This window comes from Zingiber officinale, chromosome 2B (assembly GCF_018446385.1).
Source record: "Zingiber officinale cultivar Zhangliang chromosome 2B, Zo_v1.1, whole genome shotgun sequence".
NCBI lineage: Eukaryota > Viridiplantae > Streptophyta > Magnoliopsida > Zingiberales > Zingiberaceae > Zingiber > Zingiber officinale.
Window position 1 is genome coordinate 111,238,619 of NC_055989.1, and position 25,256 is coordinate 111,263,874.

Consider the following 25,256-nt stretch of genomic DNA (forward strand, 5'->3'; position numbering starts at 1 on the left):
GTCGGGATAATACCTTAACAAAGATAGGCCAATATCGGTCGGGATAATACATTAAGAAAGATAGGCCAATATTGGTCGGGATAATACCTTAAGATAGATAAACCAGGATTGTTTAAGTTAGCACATCTGGACATAGACTAGTATTAGTTGAGTGTATATGATCTCCCGGGTATGAAAAGATGCAAGATTTTACAGAATTTATAGTATATTACTGAGCAATTAGGATCTATATTGAACAATAGCAATAACCAGCATGGACATAACTTAGGTTCAATCCTGTTCAATACAAATCATAACATAATATCGGGCTGTCTGTAACATAATAAGAACAAAGTAGGCAAGTATGGACGATAAATATATCTCTATATAGCTTATAAGACAGGGCGAGAACAAATATCTTAAGAATATTCATAAATAGCTTAATGAAGATATTTGTAGTTTGTGATTGTATAACAGGTTTGCTAATTTGGCGGGAAGAATATTTCTAGACTTTTCTACAGGCACTAGGTGACAAAGAAGGTGCATCTGGGGTACAAAGAAGATTCCTTAAAAGCTATTTTGTGCAAGTACGTGGCTTACATCATCTCATAACAAACTCTAACAAACCGGGGTCCACTTCATGACTACGGAGGTTATATGAAGTGGTATAAAAAGGGGAATCCTCTCCGTTGGCCAGGTAAGTTCACATCATTGCGCACATTCCTAACCCTAATTTTTCAACTATTGTTCATCTTCTTCCTCCTTCTTCCACATCAAGAGAGATCACTAACTTGAGCGTCGGAGGGCCTAGCCAGGGATTCCCACCCCGGTCTTAGGTCACTGACGGTAGTGTTGGTTGGTCTCTTGTGCGCAGGAAGTCTTGGTAGCTCCGAATCTGGGTGTTCTTCGATCGGATCTCCTCATCACCATTGGTATCTTGCATCGAGAGGATACTCTGGTGGCTTCATCTTCTTGGATCCACTTTGGGTTTCTCAGATCGGCGTTCCATAGGTATTGTTCCCTATCAGCAGTAGGTTCTTTCTCCCGGCTCTCTGTTTTGTCCAGCTTCTCAGACAGGATCAAATTTGGCGTCGTCTGTGGGAACTTCACCTGAATCTGAGACTACAAGATGGAAGAGGCTGAAAAATCGAATTTACTCACTATTAGCCGTGAAGATCTAGATTTTCTTATTAAATCTCATGTACAAAAAGCTTTGCAACAACAACAACAACAACTTCAAGCTCATACTGGAGCTACTCTGCCAGTAGCTCATAGTCCAGCAATTTCGACTACTGAGCACCGGAAAGGAAAGGAGCCAGAAGAAGAAGAGCATGTATATTTCCCTTCAGCCACAGCTTCCCCAACTAGGCGTCCTCGAGCTTTCCTTCGCACTCCTTTGGAATAAGGAGGACGAAAGCCTATATTTTAAGAATCATCTGGCGAAGCACCAGATAGAGAAAAGCGCAAAGTCAAGATGATAACTAGCGATAGCTCGCTGGAAAGAATCATTTCTCCATTCTCTCAAAGTGTACTGGATGATCCGCTTCCTAAGATGTATCAAAATCTTCAGATCAGCGAGTACACTGGGACTACAGATCCAAAAGATCATTTGTTAAAATTCGAGAATGTAGCGCTACTACAGCAATTTTCTGATGGAGTAAAGTGTCGGATGTTCCTTACGACACTCGGAGGAGGAGCTCAACGCTGGTTTAAAAGATTGCCGGAGAATTCTATCCGAAGGTTTAAAGATTTCAAGAAGGTTTTCTTGCATCATTTTCCAGCAACAAGAGGTATCATAAAACTCCTTGAAGTTTATTTTCAATTAAACAAGGATCTAAAGAGTCCATTAGAGCCTATATTAAGAGATTCAATCAGGTAGCCATCGATGTGCCCAATGCTACCACTAAGATATTGGTAAGTGCTTTTTCTTAAGGCTTAAATGATAATAATTTATTTAAAGATTTGTTGAGAAATCCTCCTGCCAATTTTGACTTATTAATTGAACGTGCTACTGAGTTTATTAATGTCAAAGAAGCTCAGGCTGCACGCCGAAAAGAAGATACCACTTCTTCTCCTGCTCATATTAAGGAGAAAACTCTTGCTCCTGTTCCTCCACCAAGAGGACCTAGAGTAATTCACCCACCCCATTATCATCCAGAATATCGTCCACAAGCAATACGCATGTGGAGATGCAGAAAGAAGCACCAAGAAGATGGTGCACTTATCACAGGACTAACAACCATCATACATAAGACTATTTTATTTTGAAAAATAAGAAAGCAAATAGGGATCGTTATCAAAGGCGAAGCTATTATTAATAGCAATAGCCCAGGCAGCAAAGTCCGCTCAAGTATCTGTCAATTGGGGGCTTTAAGTCAGAACCGACCAGGCTTCCTTAAGGATTCTCAAAGACGTTAAAAACATCACAAGGTTGGTGCAAGCATTTTAGTTTCCCTCAAATAATAGTCGATCGGGAAATCTCTTGAAGTAACCCAGACGAGTCTTCTTGAGAGGAACCGGAGACTTTAAACTATCATGAGCATAGTCGATCGGGAAATCTCTTGAAGTAACCCGGACGGGTCTTCTTGAGAGGAACCAGAGACTTTAAACTATCATGAGCATAGTCGATCAGGAAATCTCATGAAGTAACTCGGACAGGTCTTCATGGGAGGAACCGGAGACTTTAAACTATCATAAAAGCATAGTCGATCGGGAAATCTCATGAAGTAACTCGGACGGGTCTTCATGGGAGGAACCGGAGACTTTAAACTATCATAAAAGCATAGTCAATCGGGAAATCTCATGAAGTAACTCGGACGGGTCTTCATGGAAGGAACCGGAGACTTTAAACTATCATAAAAGCATAGTCGATCGGGAAATCTCATGAAGTAACTCGGAAGGGTCTTCATGGGAGGAACCGGAGACTTTAAACTATCATAAAGCATAGTCGATCGGGAAATCTCATGAAGTAACTCGGACGGGTCTTCATGGGAGGAACCAGAGACTTTAAACTATCATAAAAGCATAGTCGATTGGGAAATCTCATGAAGTAACTCGGACGGGTCTTCATGGGAGGAACCGGAGACTTTAAACTATCATAAAAGCATAGTCGATTGGGAAATCTCATGAAGTAACTCGAACGGGTCTTCATGGGAGGAACCGGAGACTTTAAACTATCATAAAAGCATAGTCGATTGGGAAATCTCATGAAGTAACTCGGACGGGTCTTCATGGGAGGAACTGGAGACTTTAAACTATCATAAAAATATAGTCGATCGTGAAATCTCATGAAGTAACTTGGACGGGTCTTCATGGGAGGAACCATAGACTTTAAACTATTATGAGTAAAATCATGCGAGATTGATACAGCACAATAATTTGTAGACCCGAATCACTCGGGATCACACGCCCGATCGAAATTCAAAGGCATCTAGATTTCTTTGTCACTTAGAATTACACTCCTGACCAGGATTCAAAATTCAGTGGGAATTCTTTCAAAATTATACTCCCGGTCAGAATTCATAGTCTTATGAGATTGTTATGATTTCCTTATATATTACTGCTCAGGATCAAGCACTTGATCAGAAGTTGCAATCATATGGAGTTCTTTATATATAATCATTCAAAATTATACTCCTGGTCAGAATTCATAGTCTTATGAGATTCTTATGATTTCCTTATATATTATTGCTCAGGATCAAGCACTTGATCAGAAGTTGCAATCATATGGAGTTCTTTATATATAATCATTCAAAATTATACTCCTGATCAAAATTCATAGTCTTATGAGATTCTTATGATTTCTTTATATATTACTGCTCAGGATCAAACACTTGATCAGAAGTTACAATCATATGGAGTTCTTTATATATAATCATTCAAAATTATACTCCCGGTTAGAATTCATAGTCTTATGAGATTCGTATGATTTACTTATATATTACTGCTCAGGATCATGTACCCAATCAGAAGTTACAATCATATGGAGTTCTTTATCTAAAATCGCTCGAGGTTATACTCCCCACCGGAGTGCATAAATCCTAGGGAATTTTTCACATAAAGTTGCTCGGGATTATACGCCCTTCTGGAATACGGATGGAATCTTATATTTATATATATATATATATATATATATAGTCATGCCTGATTGAAGTTCAAGGAGTTTATGGAAAGTCTTATTGTTCAAAATCATATGATCAATTAAGATACCACAAATGGAGGAGTTTATCAAAACAGTGCCTAACTTCGAGAAATAAGAAAGAATTCTTGAACAAGATAGTACTTATTCTCACGAACATCTCAAAGGAAGCAGTAGCAAGATAACAAAGGTCAGGAAAGCAGGTAAGTACAAATTTTTACAAAAATGCAAGTATTTAATTACAAGTATTTTATGAATACATAATCATGCTTACTCAAAATTGCTTGTCAAGTTTTTGGGCAATTCCTGATTAAGTCTGCGGCGGTTTATGAATAGAGAGGAGGGTTCTCAAGATAGATAACCACCTTCCCTTAATTATTGAATAACCCCTGTCACGGAATGATTTAAAGTCCTTATTATACGGCGGACATATTCATCATTAAACTTCGAAGACCTCAGATAAGCTAAACGCTTGTCCTCCCATCGGTCTTCCTCATGCTCCTTATAACTCTGAAATTCAGCTTGTAGTTTAGTATTTTCATCTTTGAAAATGTCTCTTTCCAATTTAAGTTATTCTAGTTCTTTTTGGAGTGAGGATATCTCTGCATCCTGAGCCTTTCTTTGTTCTTGCTCTTGTAGAAGAGCAAATTCTTTTGATAATAAATCTTGAACCTGCTCAGAAAGAAAAATATTGTGAAGCCTCTCTACTTTCTCTAAGACAATGTTTTTATGAGAAACATCTGAAATAGCTTTGTCCTTCAAAGTAGTTTCTACCTAGAGGATGGAGTTTAACCGATCCACTTGTAACTCCAAGGTTTTCCTCTCAAGCTCTTTGTTTTCTAATAATTGGTGTCGATGTTGTAGTTCTTTCTTCAGAGCTTCCAATTGTTGATTCTGTAAGGATATTTTTTTTCTCATAATTGAGGGAGATCATTGTGGGAAGGAGGAAGAATAGCTTTCAAAGCTTCTATTTGGGCCCTTAATTTACTATTATCCCTTTCCATAGCAATGAGCAGTTGGTCTAAATGAAGACTTGAGGCAAGGAACTAAACAAAATAATAATGCAGTTAGAGAAAGTGATAAGAAGTTAATAACATATAATTAAAAACACTTACAACAATAGCTTGACGACTGTGACTCCTCGTCATGCGATAAATTGAATCATGTAAGGGTTGGTGACGCCTCGTCGTGCGCCTCCAACATTTTCTTACCGTCGAAAAGCAAATCATAATCAAGGAAGTTCTGGAAAAAGTGCGCAGTTTACCAAGTGTAATAAAGAAAGATGGAAGAAGAATAAGAAAAAAAATAAAAACTCATGTCTAGTCAGTCGGTTGACACCTCCTTCGACTAGACTTGGAGGGAAGGCTAGTGATATGTGTTAGGTCTAGTGGGTCCCCGGTAAAAAGGAGATAGTAGAGTTAAGATAGGCCAATATTGGTCGGGATAATACCTTAAGAAAGATAGGTCAATATTGGTCGAGATAATACCATTAAGAAAGATAGGCCAATATTGGTCGAGATAATACCATTAAGAAAGATAAGCCAATATTGGTCGGGATAATACCTTAAGAAAGATAGGCCAATATTGGTCGAGATAATACCTTAAGAAAGATAGGCCAATATTGGTCGAGATAATACCATTAAGAAAGATAGGCCAATATTGGTCGAGATAATACCTTAAGAAAGATAGGCCAATATTGGTCGAGATAATACCATTAAGAAAGATAGACCAATATTGGTTGGGATAATGCTTTAAGAAAGATAGACCAATATTGGTCGGGATAATATCTTAAGAAAGATAGGTCAATATTGGTCGAGATAATATCATTAAGAAAGATAGGCCAATATTGGTCGAGATAATACCATTAAGAAAGATAGGCCAATATTGGTCGGGATAATACCTTAAGAAAGATAGACCAATATTGGTCGGGATAATACCTTAAGAAAGATAGGTCAATATTGGTCGAGATAATACCATTAAGAAAGATAGGTCAATATTGGTCGGGATAATACTTTAAGAAAGATAGGCCAATATTGGTCGTGATAATACCTTAAGAAAGATAGGCCAATATTGGTCGAGATAATACCTTAAGAAAGATAGGTCAATATTGGTCGAGATAATACCATTAAGAAAGATAGGCCAATATTGGTCGAGATAATACCATTAAGAAAGATAGGCCAATATTGGTCGAGATAATACCTTAAGAAAGATAGGCCAATATTGGTCGAGATAATACCATTAAGAAAGATAGGCCAATATTGATCGAGATAATACCATTAAGAAAGATAGGCCAATATTGGTCGGGATAATACCTTAAGAAAGATAGGTCAATATTGGTCGAGATAATACCATTAAGAAAGATAGGCCAATATTGGTCGGGATAATACCTTAAGAAAGATAAGCCAATATTGCTCGAGATAATGCCTTAAGAAAGATATGCTAATATTGGTCGAGATAATACCTTAACAAAGATAGGCCAATATCGGTCGGGATAATACATTAAGAAAGATAGGCCAATATTGGTCGGGATAATACCTTAACAAAGATAGGCCAATATCGGTCGGGATAATACATTAAGAAAGATAGGCCAATATTGGTCGGGATAATACCTTAAGATAGATAAACCAGGATTGTTTAAGTTAGCATATCTGGACATAGGCTAGTATTAGTTGAGTGTATATGATCTCCCGGGTATGAAAAGATGCAAGATTTTACAGAATTTATAGTATATTACTGAGCGATTAGGATCTATATTGAACAATAGCAATAACCAGCACGGACATAACTTAGGTTCAATCCTGTTCAATACAAATCATAACATAATATCGGGCTGTTTGTAACATAATAAGAACAAAGTAGGCAAGTATGGACGATAAATATATCTCTATATAGCTTATAAGACAAGGCGAGAACAAATATCTTAAGAATATTCATAAATAGCATAATGAAGATATTTGTAGTATGTGATTGTATAACAAGTTTGCTAATTTGGCGGGAAGAATGTTTCTAGACTTTTCTACAGGCACTAGGTGACAAAGAAGATGCATCTGGGGTACAAAGAAGATTCCTTAAAAGCTATTTTGTGCAAGTACGTGGCTTACATCATCTCATAACAAACTCTAACAAACCGGGGTCCACTTCATGACTACGGAGGTTATATAAAGTGGTATAAAAAGGGGAATCCTCTCCATTGGCCAGGTAAGTTCACATCATTGCGCACATTCCTAACCCTAATTTTTCAACTATTGTTCATCTTCTTCCTCCTTCTTCCACATCAAGAGAGATCACTAACTTGAGCGTCGGAGGGCCTAGCCAGGGATTCCCACCCCGGTCTTAGGTCACTGACGGTAGTGTTGGTTAGTCTCTTGTGCGTAGGAAGTCTTGGTAGCTCCGAATCTGGGTGTTCTTCGATCGGATCTCCTCATCGCCATTGGTATCTTACATCGAGAGGATACTCTGGTGGCTTCATCTTCTTGGATCCGCTTTGGGTTTCTCGGATCGGCGTTCCATAGGTATTGTTCCCTATCGGCTGTAGGTTCTTTCTCCCGACTCTCCGTTTTGTCCAGCTTCTCATACAGGATCAGTCGCCAAAGCTCCCCCTTGAGCTCTATTTCACTTCACAATGCTCATCCTAGAGCATGCCTCAACTTTTTCATGAAACTCTCATTCATTGTATTCAATGCTCTCCCTTGAGTAGTAATCTTCTTCTCAATACTCATCTAAGAGCATTTTTCACTTTACCAAAAAAGGTCTGATCCCCTTCATTAATCCAATGCTCCCCCATGAGCAGTAATCTACTCCACAATGCTCATCCGAGAACATTTATCATCCTAGCAATGAAGATAACCAATCTTCCATTGTTCCCAATACTCGACCCTGAGTATTAATTCATCATGAAGGTTTAACCCCTTCCAAGGTCTTTGAAAAGATTTTTATATTTTCAAAGAGTAACTCCCCCTAAAAACATGGTCAAACTTCTATCATTGCACCAACAATGATTTGGGGTTCCTAAATAATTAGGAAAACTAAAACTCAAAGTTTTGAAGTTCAAAATTCAATAATGAAACTAAACCTCAACCTAAACTTCACCTAAGTCTACATTAACCAAACCATGCTTGTTTTTATCATGAAAACTCCCCCTAAGTGTATACAAATATATTCCAAAGGGTTAGGAATGATTAATGACCCTTGAAAACCAAAACTTGAAGTTTTAAGGTTTCAAAATTCAGAATTGAAATGAAACCTTATCCTAAACTGCACTTTGGTTTCTCTTAACCAATCCATACTTCTTTTCTTCATGAAAAACTCCCCCTAAACGTATACAAATGTATTCCAAGGGGTTTGGAGTGGTTAACGGGACTCGAAGTGACTTGAAGTGCTGAAATCAGGCTTTTCCAGCCAAAAATAGACTTCCCAATCGATTGAAGTTGGGACTCAATCGATTGAAATCACTTTAATCGATCCATTGATCGATTCCACAAGCTACTGCTCGCAGAAATTCCCTCTGAATCGATCGACTAATCGATCCAGCTTGGGTCAATCGATCGGCTGATCGATTCACTACCCTTCTGTTCGCGGGAATTGGCTTCCTAATCGATCGGCTGATTGATTAAACCCAATCCAATCAATCAACTGATCGATTGGGTTTCTGATTTCCTGAAATTCAATTTCAGCGAAATTCAGAAACTCTCCAACAATTCTACAAAATTCTAAAAATCATGAAAATTCACATAGACATTATTTAGGGTATACTTTATCAAGGAAAAATAGTTTTCTATGAAAATACTTCTTATTTTCAAATATTAACACAAATTTGAAAACTTATAAAAACTTTAGTATTTTCTTCAAATTTGTGTCTAACTATTCAATGATGATCACTATCAAAAGATAGTCTTCACCAAGGTTTTCCAAAAGTATTTTTAAATCATTTTCAAAACCAATATCCAACCATGTTGTTTGAGCTCAATGCACATGACTTGTATATTAGCTTTCTCAATGATTGGAAGACACATAACTATGTGCTTTGATGAACCTAAAACTCAACAAGATGCACTAAATCAACATCTTGAGTTTTGTTCACCATCCTAACATCTCACTTGTATCTAATGTGTACTAAAACACATACAAGTCACCTTATGATTCTTTATGAGATGTATATTTGATTTTGCCCTAAACTAAGGGATCATGCATATCTATCTAGGCATTAAGAGACTTATGATCATCTACCTAGGATGTCATATGGTATAATCCCACTTGTTGGGATATTTACCATTCTTAATAAATGTCTTTTGTCTTTAATTATAAGGAGATTAATATAATGCATGATGTTACATGACATACATCAAAATAAGCATTTTTCAAAAGAAAAGCATGTTATAGCTACATGATGTATGTATGACATGACATGGTATTTTTGTATTTTTCATAATAAAAATGAATGCAACATATAATGTCATGACATATAATAGGCAATCAATCATGGCATTTTAGCATAAATAAAATATACCTAGATAACCTATCTAAGTATCCTTAAACCTTAGCTAAAACCTTAAAATTAAATCCTAGATTGCCCAAGATTTCCCACGAAAATGTCAAAACCAAATTTTGACATTTCTTTTCCCTTTCTAAATTTTGCCTTTTTTAAATTAAACAAATTCCTCAAGGTATGACACATTTTACTCTTTCAAAGAATAAATGAAATCAAATTAAGGCTTAGATTCACCTTTAACCTTCTAAGAAAATGTCAAAACCCCCAACTTGGCATTTCTTATCCTTTTCTAAATGTGTCAATTTAAATTGAGTTCAAATCCTCAAAGTTTGACACATTTTACTCTTCCAAAGAGTAAACATCTTAGATTTAAGACTTAGATTTGCTCTTAATTCTTAAAGAAGTTATCTAAGTCCTAACTTGGCATTTCTTTTGTTTTCTCAAGTGTGCCAATTTAACCTAATTTCAAATCCTCGCACTTGGCACCTTTTTGCCCTTCAAGGCTTAATCACATTTGATTAAAGCATGAGTTTTCTCTTAATTCCTTAAGAAAGCATCAAAATTCTAACTCAATTTTTCTTATACTTTTCTTAAGTATGTCAATTTAGATTAGGTTCAACTCTTCAAATTTTGGCACATATATCACTCTTTCAAAGAGTAACCCAATAAACCTTTTCATTTTCAAAGGTTAACAATAACCTTGAAAATGCTCTCAAGTGTCAACTTTACCAAGGTTGGGTTAACTACCTTTCCAATTAGAGTTGACACTCCCTAAACCCATCTAGGGTGTAGAGAATATGTTCCTAGGAACCCAATACCTATTGGTGCTCCTTGGGTGCTCTAGGTACTCACTAGGGATAACTTCCCTAGTCACCTTCCTAAGGACCTTTCTAGGCTTCTTAGAAGCCTTGGTCACTTCTACTAGGTCAACTCTAGGGATAACCTCCCTTGTGACCTTCCTTATGACTTTGTTAAACTTCTTAGAAGTCTTAGTCACATTGGTCTTGCCAAAAGGACCTTTAGGGATTCCTTCCCAAGTATTCTTGACTTGACCTCTACACCTAGGGTTGGTCCCATAGCTATATGGAACCCTATGAAAAGAAGTCACATCCTTCTCGACTTTAGGTTTGTATCCCAGACCTCTATAGCCATTGGATGGCTTTTGTCTAGTTCTCCCTAGAGTTTGCTCATTTTGACCTTTAAGAAGATTTTCCATTCTTGCTAGGGTCCTTTCTAAATTGTCAATTCTTGACCTCAAGACTTGGTTTTCCGTCATTAAATCCATAGATTTGGATTTTTCTTGACTCCTATGACCATTTCTATATTTAGGCATATATCTAAAGTCCTTAGAGTTATTGCCTAAGTAGTTATCTACCTTCCTAACCTTAGGTGTGGTAAATCTAGCATGAGGAGGAATATATTTACCCTTAGTGCCATCATGCTTCCTATTCTCATGATAATTAGCATCAAAATGATAAAAGTTATTTCTAGCATGCTTTTTATCATGTGTCAAAGGAATAGGTTCATTAAATGAACCTTGGTTTTTACCTTGGAAGCTCCCCCTAGACTTGTGCTTCCTCCTTTGACCTTGACCGACTTCTTCCCCTTTGGGCATTGACTTCGATAATGCTCATTTTGATTACACAAGAAACACACAATGTGTTCCTTTCTCTTCTTTGTTGTGGGGCTTGTCTCCTTGGGCTTCTCCTTGCCCTTGGGTACTACTTGGCTCTTTTTCTTGGCCAACTTGGAACACTTGCTCTTGTAGTGCCCATGCTCCCTACACTCAAAGAAAATGATATGATTTTTGTTATTTACAATTGAAGTTTCTATATCTTTGCTTGTAGAGATGATGCTTGATTCTCCATTTGATGTAGCTTGAATTGTGGAGGTAGCATCATCTTCTTCTTCTTCTCCTCTTGAGGGTGTGAGTGCTTCTACCCCTTCAATTCGTGAGGATGTGGATGCTTCCACCTCTTCCTCTCTTGAAGATGTAGATGATCTCTCCTCATCTTCCTTCTCCTCCTCTTTTTTTTCTTCCTCGAATGTTGCACTCGTGTCAACATCCGATTGGTCCTTCTCTTCTTGGACCAATGAGCCCTTCTCCTTGGGCTCCTCCACTCCTTGGAGTTGTGTAGGGGTCTTATGATAAGCAATGATCTTTTTACAAAGATCACTTGCACTTGTGTATTCACCTACACTTACAATGATATTAGAAGGTAATAAATTTAGCAAAATTTTAGTTACCTCCTTATCGGCCTCCGCTTGTTCCCGTTGTTCCTCGGTCAAATGTCGAGGTCGGAGGTGCTTCCCCTTCTTGTTCGTTGGAGCTTCAAATGGGTCCTCCAAGACCATCCATTGGTTCCAATTCATTTGGAACCAAGTCTTCAATCGGTTCCTCCAAAAATTGAAGTCCTCTTTGTTGTATGGAGGTGGAATCTGGATGTCCCATCCGAGCAGTCCTTCGGACTCCATCTTCTTCTTCCTCTAGCTTCTTGCTCTCTTGGCGGTTAGTCCGTAGAAGAGCAACCTTGCTCTGATACCAATTGTTGAAACCTTTGCGCCCACTAGAGGGGGGTGAATAGCGGCTCGTCGCGCTTGTGTCGGTTTAATTCGTCTTGATAATGTGCAGCGGAATACAAAGACACAAACACTCACAACGCTAACAACTAGGATTTACTTGATATCCACCTAAAGATGAGATGACTAATCCAAGGATCCACACATGACATGCTATCTCCACTATGAATCACTCCTTCTCGGTCGCAGCCGGAGGCGGAGAAGACTTGTACATGTTGGGGTTGCAAGGTTGCAAACATAGTCCCACATTGAAAATACATGGGAAAGATCATGGGTTTATAAAGAGAAAAGATATCTCCATTGGCATGAGGCCTTTTGGGTAGAGCCCAAGAGAAAAATCATGAGGGCTTAGGCCCAAAGTGGACAATATCATGCAATTGTGGAGATATTTAAATTCTTTTCGATCCAACAGTACAAACTCACACAAAAATACAAGAAGAAGGAATACAAATACACGTAAAGACACTCTCTTCTTGCTTACTTGTGCTTGTTGTTGCCTCTTGAACCTTGAGAGAACACTCCCAAGAGCCTTCAAGAACTAGCGGTGAAGATCAGAGAAGCTCGCTGTGAATTGCAGAGAAATCACAGGAAGAAGAATGCAAAGTTCTGCGGAGAAAACGCTCCAACAAGGCTTTAAATAGTGCTCCCAATCGATCCAATCCATCCCAATCGATTTCCACGTCGGCACCGCTTCATTGTAGCCGTCATCACCTGCATCCTGCCCAACGGTCGAATCCCAATCGATCGACCGATTGATTGGGAACATCTGAATCGATCGGTGGATCGATTCAGAAGCTTTCTGTATTCTCGTGATCGCGCGAGAACTCCCCTGCCCAATCGATCGGCTGATCGATCGACAACACCCAATCGATGGACCGATCGATTGGGAAGGCCTCTTAGCTAGCGAATTATGGTCCCAATTGATCGACCAATCGATTGGGTCATTCCTTCCTTCGCAGCACACTCCAATCGATCGACTGATCGATTGGAGGTTCAATCGATGGCACGATCGATTGACTAGCCTGGACTTGACTCAAACTCAAGTCCAAAATCTCCAACCCAACTCCTGGTCAACCGTGACCTGTTGGGTCTCCATGCCTAGCATTTGTCCACATCCAACCAACCTCGAACTAGCCTTCTAGTCTCCTCCATTAGCCTTGCGTCTCTCGGATATCTCCCATCCTTCATGCCTTGCCTTCAGGAGTTTCCTTCGGCCTCATCCTAATTGTCGGATTATACCACCACACTCGACCAACCTTGAACTAGCCTTCTAGCCTCCTCCATCAGCCTTGCGTCCCTCGGATATCTCCCATCTTTCACGTCTTGCCTTCAAGAGCTTCCTTCGGCCTCATCCTAGTTATCGAGTTCTTCTTGCCAAGTCACACTAGGACTTATCTTGCCAAGACCACATGCTTGGACTTACAACCTTTGCCAAGATCACACTTGGACTTTCCAATTGCCTGGCTCCTCACCAAGACTTTCTCCTTTGCCAAGATCACACTTGGACTTACCTTGCCAAGACCACATGCTTGGACTTGCAACTTGTGCCAAGATCACACTTGGACTTCCCAATTGCCTGGCTCCTCACCAGGAATTTCCCCCTTACCAAGATCACACTTGGACTTTCCAAATGCCTGGCTCCTCACCAGGACTTTCTCCTTTGCCTAACCTCTAGTTAGGACTTCCACCAATGCCTAAACTCTAATTAGGAATTCACCACTGCCTAACCTCCAGTTAGGAGGTCCGACGCTTAACCTCCAGTTAGGACTTACATACGCCTAACCTCCAGTTAGGACTTACCCAGTCAAGTCTCTTGTCATCCCTGACCTACTTGACTTGTATTCTCATCAACCTGGTCAACTCTTTGACCATCTCCATAACCGGACGATTGCTTCAGCAACCTCCTTATATTATCAATCTCCTTCTATTGTCAAACATCAAAACTCAAATCCTGACTTGACTCAAACTTGACTCAACTCAAGCTTAGTCAAACTGGTCAAACTTGACCAAAGGAAATTGCCCCAACAATTATCTATTTTGGTACATTAGTAGACAATTTGTATACTCTAAATCCAATAACTTCCATAAAGCAACAAATGGAAATTAATAGCACATCTTCTAATTCTAGTAAGAGAAATGAACCTTCGAAAATGAATCAAATATATCTTTGGCATCTAAGGCTTAGTCATATTAACTTGAGTAGGATTCAAAAGCTTATAGCTGATGGACTCTTGGGTTCATTAGTGTTGAAAAACTTTCCAACTTGCAAATCTGGCTTGGAAGGTAAAATGACCAAGAGACCTTTTAAAGCCAAGGGGTATAGAGCCAAAGATGTATCAGAACTGGTTCATTCTAATTTGTGTAGTTCTATGTCTATCTAGTCAAGAGGTGACTTCGAATATTTTGTCTCTTTTATAGATGACTATTTGAGATATGGGTACATTTACTTGATGCGCCGCAAGTCCGAATGCTTTGATAAATTCAAATAGTACAAGGCTGATGTGGAGAAACGTCATGGTAAAAGTATCAAGACACTACGGCCTGATCGTGGTGGCGAATACCTCTTTGGAGAGTTTAGGAATTACTTATTAGAGGCTGAGATTCAATCACAATTGTCTGCACCTGGTACACTCCAACAGAATGGTGTGGCAGAATGAATAAATAGAACTCTTATGGAAATGGTTAGATTGATGATTAGTTATTCTAAATTACCAAATTCATTTTGGGGATATGCTCTGGAAACAGCAGTGTATATTCTGAATATGATACCTTCTAAATCGGTACTATTTACTCCCATGGAATTATGGAATAGGCGTAAGCCTAGTTTGAGTCATATTCGGATATGGGGTAGTCCAGCACATGTGCTGAAGGGAGATACTGACAAGTTGGAATCACGTATAGAAGTTTGTCTGTTTGTAGGATATCCTAAGGGAACGAAAGGTGGTTTGTTTTATAATCCTAAAAATCAGAAGATCGTTGTTAACACCAATGCTCAATTTTTAGAGGAAGATTATGTAATAAATCATAAGCCCATGAGTGAGATTGTTCTAGAAGAAATGCTAGAGGACACGCCTACTTTAGTACCAACAGTGCAAGATGAAATATCACAAGAAACTGCAACACGTATCACAAATGATACACAACAACAAACAGTGTCTCATCGTAGTGGGAGGGTTGTTATGCAACCTGAAAGATTCATGTTTTTGGGAGAGTCGTTGGACTTGGTCCCAGATAAACATGAACCTGATCCCAGAACATATGATGAAGCACTCCAAGATTTAGATGCGACATCTTGGCAAAGAGCGATGAATTCTGAAATAGAATCTATGTATTCTAATAAGGTCTGGGAGCTCGTAGAACCACTAAATGGTGTAAAAGCCGTTGGATGTAAGTGGATCTACAAAAGGAAAAGAGAGACAGATAGGAAGGTGGAAACCTTCAAAGCAAGGCTTGTTGCAAAAGGGTACACTCAAAAAGAGGGAATTGATTATGAGAAAACTTTTTCGCCGGTGGCCATGCTTAAGTCTATCCGGATACTCTTATCCATTGCTGCTCATATGGATTATGAGGTTTGGCAAATGGATGTCAAGACATCTTTCCTTAACGGAAGTCTTGAAGAAAACATCCATATGAAGCAACCAAAGGGGTTCATTGAAAAAGGCAAAGAGCATATAGTGTGTAAGCTCAATCGATCGATTTATGAACTGAAGCAAGCTTCAAGATCTTGGAGCATCTGATTTAATGAAGTAATCCAATCATATGGATTTATTCAATGTCCGGATGAGTCTTGTATATACAAGAAGTGTGATGGAAACGTGGTGATATTTCTTGTACTATACGTAGGTGACATTTTGTTAGTTGGAAATAATATCAAAGTGTTGTCGGAAGTAAGGGTATGGTTGTCCAAACAATTCGATATGAAGGACTTAGGAGAATGCGCACATATTCTTGGGATCAAAGTAATAAGGGATCGCAAGAAAAGGATGTTGTGCTTGTCCCAAGCTTCATATATCGATACAATCCTTGCTCATTTTAGCATGCAAGACTCCAAGAAAGATTTTCTACCTTTTAGACATGGAGTAGATTTATCTAAAGAGATGTCTTCGAAGACATCAAAGGAGATAGAGGGTATGAAGGCAGTTCCTTATGCTTTAGTTGTCGGAAGCCTAATGTATGCTATGTTATGCACGAGACCGGATATCTATTTTGTCGTGGGCATGGTTAGCAGATATCAAAGTAACCCTGGACAATGACATTGGACTGTTGTAAAGCATATATTAAAGTACCTGAGAAAGACTAGAGATTATATGCTAGTTTACCAAGCAGATGATTTGCTCCCTGTGAGATACACGGATTTTGACTTCCAATCAGATGGGGACAATAGTAAATCTACATCAGGCTATGTGTTTACTTTAGGAGGTGGAGCCATTGCATGGAGGAATGTTAAGCAGAAATGTGTTTCAAACTCAACCATGGAAGCTGAGTATGTGACAACCTCTGAAGCAGCCAAAGAAGTTGTATGGCTTAGGAACTTCCTAATGGACTTAGATGTGATTTCTGGTTTACCCAAAATCATCACAATTTATTGTGATAATAGTGGTGCAATAGCAAACTTGAAGGAACCACGAGCCCATAAGATGAGTAAACATATAGAGCGCAAGTACCACCCGATACGAGACATCGTAAAGCGAGGAGAAGTTGTTGTCGCCAAGATTGCATCAGCAGATAACCTGGTAGATCCTTTCACTAAGGCCCTTCCGGCGAAAACATTTGATCGACATGTTGAAGGAATGAGAATCAGATGTATGACAGTGTTTATGACAACATAGTCTTTTAGTATAAGTGGGAGATTGTTAGAGTGTATACTAAAAGTCTAGCTTTTTGTAAACATTTATTTTGAAATAAAGAATCACATTGGTCAAATGTCTACATTTATATACTAAGTGTAGTTGTTCAATTAATTTATATTGTAGATAACGTGGTGTGTGATGTCACATACAAAAGATCATGTTATCAATTCCTTATAAATTATAAACAGTAGCTCACGACTAAGATAGAAAGGAACAAACCATTGGAATAGTCGTAGTGTAATTTGGTATTAGTTTATCTTAACTATAAAATTACACTAGTACATTCTGAGTGTATTGAGCAGGACCATTTAAGGTAAGTTCGTTTTATACTAACTGCATAAAAGAACAAAACTTTTGTTATTATGGAAGTGTGTGCTCTTAATCATGATATAATAATAAACACATATACTCAATATTCATTTTTTTAATTTATCAAAGGATGCGATTTAGTTTGATAAATCAATAGGCCCGATAAGTTGAGAAATTGTATTATTTATATGGTGTGTTGTTGATTATAGAATGAAACTGTGTCCTAGTAATCTAGGTTGATGATGTCCCCAAGAGGAGCTCATAAGGATTGTCATGTAAACCCTGCAAGTGGACTTAGTCCGACATGACGATGAAGTTGAGTGGTACTACTCTTGGAGCTAGATATTAATTAAGTGAGTTGTTAGTAACTCATTTAATTAGTGGACATTCTATATCTTAAACATAGGGAGACTAACACACTCATGATAAGAAGGAGCTCATATAGTAATATGGGATTGGTGCGGTAGTTCAATAATAACTCTTTAGTGGAATGAGATATTATTGATGAACTCGAGTTGGGTGTTCGGGGCGAACACCCAACTCGAGTTCATCAATAATGTCACGCCCCAGAGGAGTCCCTATCCGAGAAAATTTCGGCAGCATCTCCCCTGTACGGTGGACAATCTGAAACTTTTCTACATCCTCATATACCTCAGCCACAGGCGGCTGGAATAATAAAAACAATAAAATACAACCACACATACATCCACGCAGTTTATATAATTAAACAGAAAAAAATACTCTGACTCGAAATCCACCCTACTCCACTACACTCGTAAAGCTCAAATCCGACGAACTCACCTCTTCTGCCATTCAGGCAGGCATGTAGTAAAAACATATCGAATAAAACATCCATCAATATTGCATACAATGACCAAGTATTCAAATAACCAAGTCCACACATAATCAAATAAGAACAAAACTAAATGATAGATAAATCATCGAGGTATGCAGGGATCTAGCACTACGTGCAGTGAGGACTAGCGACTGGAACTCCCTCCTGACAGCATCAACCTGAAAATAACAACAATGGAGGCGGGGTGAGTCCAACACTCAGCAGGTACAATTGATATGCAAAGTAAAGAAATAACACCTAACACTAATCATGCATACAGTCTCTTGATAAAAATAAAGATAAATATAAACCGAAGTAGACAGGAGAGAATCTGTACTAACCAGGACCCGGTATAAGGACAAACAGTCCGAAAGGTATAGAAGACCTGTATGCATGTCAAACATAGGTATCCAAACAATATGCAGCATATAAATGCAGAAAACACAATCACAAACAATAAATGCATCATGCATATGATGCCAATGTCATGGTCACCCCTGACGCAGTCAGCCAACTCATAACAAAAGTGGGACCGAGTGGGTAGAGCTGTGACAACCGTGCACTCTGCATCACTACCCCTGATGAGTGACCGAGTGGACGAGATGCTGTCGGAGTACACACGTACTCCTACCCCAAATCATAAATGGGGGAGCGAAATGCTCTCATCTCCCGGTACGCTATGACGGGGAGGGATCTCTAACGTGCTACACGCTGCGTCACACTACCCATGAGCGGACCAACGGAGCACCGGAAGAGCCAAACTGACGTGCTACCACGCTGTGTCACGCTACCCATGAGCGTCACAACGGAGCACCGAACAGTGATGAAACTGGCAATGTGCTCAACAATAATGGAGCAATCTATCGCACAGCATGCGATCATGCAAATGGTGCATGTCACTAAGCATGGTAATATACTAAACCAACCTCTGGACATATAACAATGGGCACCATAGTGAATAAATCATATCAAGATATACTGATCAATAAGGTATCAAACCTAGGTCCTGAACATGTGAAACATGGTTATATCACTACCCATGAGCATGAAAAATCAGGTACGAGATCAATACGAGATGCAAACAAACAACCAATCAAACAGGTAACATGTATTGGGCAGTGATTAACCGAAACAAATAAGAAACACAATTAATGCAACATGTTAATTTCATTACTAAGCATATCAAAGACAATAAGTCAAAAGTACCCGCCTCCGAAAATAGAAAGGTCCAATCTGACTCCGAGATACTCGTCTCGCGTCAAAGTCCTGTGTTAAATCGCACAGTTTAGCTAATTTAATTATAAACAAATAGCTAAACTAATTTCTAATCCACTGACCAGTTAGGGTTAGTTTCATTAACCCCAACTACACCGTTATACAACTTCTAAACCTAAATCAATAATTATTGCTAACACAACTAGCAATAATCTAACACAAAGATCAAAACCATAAACCACTACAACAAAATCGCTCATAGACATCGGTTTTCCACCGGTGTCTATTTGATTTTCGACCGATGTCTATGAAGCCGATGTTAAAAGTCTGTCATTTTAGACATCGGGTTAAAACCGGTGTAGTATCACTTAACGACACCGATTTTCGAATCGGTTATTAACCGGTGTAGTATCACTTAACGACACCGTTTCATACACGGTGTAAAACCGATGTAATATAGTATGTTAATAACACCAGTTTTGGCAGTGGTAAATGACCGATGTAATATTACTTTATAACACCGGTTTTACATCGGTGGAAAACCGATGTAATATGTATTTTTTCTAACAGCACAGATTTGATTTTAAAACCGACAATAACAAAAAAAAATACACAAATATTCACAAATTGTACAAATATTCTTCATTCAATAATATCCATAAAATACACAAATATTCACAAATTATATAAATAATCTTCTTACAACAATATCCATAAAATACCCAAAAATTCTTTTTACATCAAAAGCTAACTAATAGATATCAAAATCAAAGTATAACATTCTGTTAACACATTAAGGTACAACTGTCTCAAATGTAATCTAGCATGCATTCAACCCACTTGAACCGCACTTCATCAATTTCAACTCTGGAGTACTTGAGATTTGTAAACTGTAAAAATACATAAATAATATATTAGTAAATCAAGACCAAAAATCATAGTTGAAAAAGTAGTAAGAGCACCAGGTAACAAGATGACTAATTTGAATGCTTAAAAAGAGACCTATTCATCATTTATCTCAACCACATCAATGCTTACTTCAATGCTTGCAATAAGGATCTTCAGTGATTCACAAGGTATCAGAAAATTGAATTTGCAGTTACAAATGAAGTAAAAGAATCATATTCAGCTGTCAAAAGATAACTAGGTCCATGCTCTTAGAGAGAACCATACAAAACAAAATGAAAGGTTTTGAACATAAAAAAAAAAATGTTAGTCATGCCAAGACTGAGATCACTCATCTATCTATCATTTCAACCTAATAAATTAGTTACTTTGGTTTTACAAAGTCTCTCAATTGTGTAGGAAGATCACAGAAGAATATTCCTGATAAAAGTTAACTTTCTTTAGTAGAAACAACCAATAGCGCTATAACAAATCCAGGAACAGCAACCAACCATTAGTCACTAATATATGAAGAGATTGCAAATGGAAGTGAACTTAAAGAAACAAAAAGAGCAAATAAAAATCAACTAGACAGCAATGGATCCAACATAAAAAATTGTGCAAAAACTAATAAATAATAATAAGGGTTACAAATCACTCCTACACAATCAGCACTACACTTGCTTCCAACTAAGAGAGCCTATAATTAAACAATCAAAAGTGTACCAATAATTCTCCTTTCTGATAAATAGCTGTAATAATAAATCAAAAGCATAGCATGTTGTGCTCATATAGCTAACAATAAAAGTGAAACAAAAAAATATAGCTCTTGGGAATTAACTGACACGTATGGTAAACATGACCACCAAATCAAAGATGAAGTGTGTGAAAAATACCTTTGGTTTCTCTTCCTCCTTTGGTTTCAGTAGCTCTTCCTTTGAAATAGCTTTCCCTGCAGAAAATAATTCAGTCACTCAGCAGTCAGAAACATGCAAATATAAAACTACAAAACTGATAGAATCTGGGCTTCCAAATGTACATGAAAAAATTTCAAATTCAATGCTGTGTCAGAGAACTCAAACCTTTTGCATCACGATATACTGGTTCTGCACTTTTACCACTCAAACTAGGATCCAAGGATGCAAATCTGGGACAAAAAAACAAAGAATAGTGAACATATATATACCAGTCGTGAAGGCATACTCAGCCGATGTCGTATTCGTTTCCCAGTCCTTCCATCTGTGTATCTGCCCAAGAGAAGATTATCAATGCAAAGTGGATACTGCAACAGCTAAACTAAATCATCCTCAGGCAATGCTATGGAATTATTCATAATGATACATAATGTAATCCACTACTCTGTCACTGCAGATTCACCTTTGCTCTTCCAAGGACCATTATAAGAGCACTATTTACCACATGAAACTCAGCCAAAAAGAAGATCAGAATGTGCAACTGGTGCAAGCCTGTGGCAGTAATCAGTTGCTCCTTTTCCTACAAGTGATCGCAACTGAACATTTTAGTGAAAGCTTCTTAGATTTTGTTTACAATAGATTATTTTCAACCAAACAATCAGAGAATTGGAAGTTGCTGTGCACTACTCACTGGGGGGCATTCAACCACTGAATCACCAGCAGCTAAAATCTTGCGCTTCAGGTGTGACTCCGTCAGCACCAGCGCGAGCAGCCGCCTTTTATTTCTGCCAGTTGACTCTGCATCAGGGCGACATGGCAGCATAGAATCTGCAATTACCTTTGGCACGCAGATTTTCGCGATCTGGTCCTGACTAAATGTCAACAGCAAGGAGATGAAGTCGAGAATCATCAACTCTGCGAAAACCACAATGGATCACAGAGTTACAGTAATTCATCTATTCCGGATACCATGCACGTCGAAAGAGTGCTCCAATTTAGGTATGAACTTTCTGGTTTTACCGGCTTTCACCTTCTCAAGAACTTCAAAAAGAGTTCTCTTTTGCCTCTTGATAAACCACTGACAACGAAGTCAAAGCAGATGTAACTGTCAGTCATATGAGAAAATGATGCTAATGCAGGACAAGATGGAGTAGCATAATTCCTTTGAAATGAAAAAGATAAGCCATTCAAGGATCTGAAGTATGAAATTATCAGGACAATTTCTCACTTGCAGCCCCAGACATTCCAGAAACTGAAAAATGATTAATCTTTAAGATATAAACTGAGAATTTATAAAACCATGCTTCCTCGTGAAACATGACTGATAACTCGTAAAGAAACCGCTTTCGCTTCATTTAATTTCTTGATGTTACTGATAACTCCCAAAGAAAAGCTAAAAGGTCCTGAACTATGGAATTTGTGAATTTTCAGGCCAGTTGCAATAGCGTCAACTAATTTACGAAAACAATTTTTTGAAATTTTGTTTAAACAGACAACATCTAGCAAGGCCAAGACAAAAGAAAAGGTAAATATCACGCATTACTAGTACTAACCTCATTGTCAAAATAACAGATCTTAGCTACCAGTGAAATTCCTGATTATGTTTTTCCTGTGTATAGAAATACACATGATAAAAGTGTTAACTTCGAACACAATTTAGCAGCAAAAAACTGAATATTTACAGATAGCACAAGCTTAAATTCTAAACCATTTGTTCAGGAATGCATATAGGAAGGTACAAATACAATGATGATTTCATCAGGGGGAAAAAAATTGAAGCACACTTCTCCAAAAAGAAATGGCAATACAATATATAGATAGCAGACAATAAATAATCAAACAAAGTTCACAAACTTCTAGAGGTAAATTGGAACATACTAGTAACACAGAAATGAAGCATATTATAATTCAATTATAATCAATTTAAATATGTTTGATGGTGTTAGTCAATAGTTCCCCCGAATTATTTGATCTAGGACAACACCAACTTGTGCCACTATGGTAAATGCCAACATCCTCCGCATCTACACATCTGACGGGAGTAGAATGGAAGGGGCTCCCAAAATCTGAGCATTCACTAGCTTTAACTCAGAGCAAACAATATGAAGGTACATAATAGTGAAGACCTTGTCAGAACTATTCTAAATGACCTTGACAATTGAAGTGATTTATAAAATACTACAGTCAACTCAAAAATCTAAAGTCAACCAATGTGAGTAACTATCCCAATGTCTTATCTTAATTGGAAGAGATCGTCGATTACATCATGAACCACAAACCAAACTCAAACTATTGCAGCACGCAAAGCGTAGTTCTTTCCTTTCAATTTCTTCATAGTAATAGTAATGGACACAACGAGGCTTGAAATATCAGTAATAGGAGACATTAAGGAGGTAATCAAAGAGTTTGACTTTTTACCATGTACAAAGTACAAAATACAATGTACAAAATGTGACACCAAAGTTACAATGGAGATTAGATCAAGTGGTCAATGACAAATACAAAACCTGATGGTGAATCTATTGTTGAAAGGATGAACCAAAATTGCACCAGTATCTTGCTGAACTTTCTCAGTAATACTCTCTCTTGATTGGATCGTTGATTCACTCCAGAAGATTTGACCACCATACCGCCTGACATTCTCAACCTTGCATTTTGGAGCATTTTTCGGTATGACAACATATGCTGGGATTCCACGGAGCTTTGCAGCCAAAGCCACTGCTGCAGCATGGTTACCACTGCAATAAAAAACTATATTACCGACCTAAGAAAAAACAAGAATAACAAAAAACAAAGGCATACTAAAAATAAATCACATTATTGTTTGAAATTATATGGAGATAACCTGCTGTGTGTCAAAACGCCTTTGGCAGCTTGATCATCAGAAAGGGAGAATATAGCATTTGAAGCTCCCCTAATCTTAAAGGCTCCTCTGAAATAAAATTGATAAAGTTGCTAACTACTAAATATTCTGATTCTTCATAAATTGTTCGAGATAATTGCCTTATTCAAGATAGGATCTCTACCCTTTTTGAAAGCATTCACACTTGAAATACAACCGTTTGGAAGCTATAGAATCTAAAGACTTCGAGGTAAGCACTGGAGTTTCATGAATATATGGAGCAATACAGACTCTCGCCTCCCTTATGGAAGCAATATCAACAGCATAGTTATCGTTTTTCACTTGTTTCCCATTGTCCATTAGACCTATCCATAGCAACAAATGCTTCAGTATGTTTTGCACGTATCTATATAGTTAATGGTAAAAATTGCACTTTTTCCAACTATACCGATGAATTTAAACAAGTGGTGAGAAATCCTAATCCACACACAAAAAAACTAGTCAACGATGACAGAAATCTACCGTAGAAAAGCATGTAACCAAAAAAAAAATCTCATTCAGGCATTTCCACAAGTAACCTGCCTACCAAATTGATCCGGAGCTGATATAACGAAAACCGAGAGACGAAATGGAGAACATAGAAAAGAGAGAGGAGCAGTCGACCTCTAAGAGATAAACAACGATCGTGGTTCTCCGGCGTGAAGTCCAGCGTCGGAGGAGGTTTCGCGGCGAGGAAGGTGCGGTGGCTCGCGGCGAGGAAGGTGGCTGGTCGCGAAGAGGAGCTCGCTCGTGGAGAGGGCGGTGGCTCGCGGAGAGGAGCTCGCTCGCGGGCGGTGCTTTTTTTGATGCGACGCGGCTTTTTTTTTTCTTCTTCCGCGGACTGGACCAACAAAAAAAACAAGCGAGACTGCGAGCAACGTGGCCGAGGTTTCACAACGCGGACGGAGAAGCAAGGGCGTCAATCTAGGAAGGAGAAGAGGCAGATGAGGTTGAGAGAGATGGTCGGAGGTTTAGGTTTAGGTTTAGACGAGAGAGATGGTCGCGTGAGGAAGGGGCGCGATATAGATTTAGGTTTGGAGGGAGCAAATTTTGGCTGTGGGAATATTAAAATATTTTATTTTGGTTCATTAACACCGGATTTTAAAAACCGCAGTTAAAATCGGTGTCTATTAACGAAAAAAAAGGCGCTCATAGACATCGCCTAAAAAATCGATGTCTATG

General features: G+C 38.3%; 1 protein-coding gene and 2 long non-coding RNA genes across 3 annotated transcripts; all 3 read right to left on the reverse strand.

The window, feature by feature from the left end:
• Positions 1-20,237: 20,237 nt before the first annotated feature.
• LOC122049421 lies at positions 20,238-21,498 on the reverse strand. The gene is made up of 3 exons (XR_006130951.1): positions 21,362-21,498; positions 21,176-21,231; positions 20,238-20,284 (listed from the first exon to the last, which is right to left on the reverse strand). It is a non-coding gene; the product is annotated as an uncharacterized LOC122049421 (long non-coding RNA).
• LOC122049422 lies at positions 21,498-21,918 on the reverse strand. The gene is made up of 3 exons (XR_006130952.1): positions 21,885-21,918; positions 21,657-21,773; positions 21,498-21,526 (listed from the first exon to the last, which is right to left on the reverse strand). It is a non-coding gene; the product is annotated as an uncharacterized LOC122049422 (long non-coding RNA).
• A 1,730-nt stretch (positions 21,919-23,648) lies between these two features.
• Positions 23,649-24,708, reverse strand: LOC122049423 (serine racemase-like). The gene is made up of 4 exons (XM_042610807.1): positions 24,699-24,708; positions 24,220-24,400; positions 24,039-24,125; positions 23,649-23,931 (listed from the first exon to the last, which is right to left on the reverse strand). Exons 2-4 carry the CDS (start codon positions 24,393-24,395, stop codon positions 23,682-23,684), a joined length of 513 nt encoding a protein of 170 aa, XP_042466741.1. The 5' UTR covers positions 24,396-24,400; positions 24,699-24,708; the 3' UTR covers positions 23,649-23,681.
• Between the last annotated feature and the right edge of the window lie 548 nt (positions 24,709-25,256).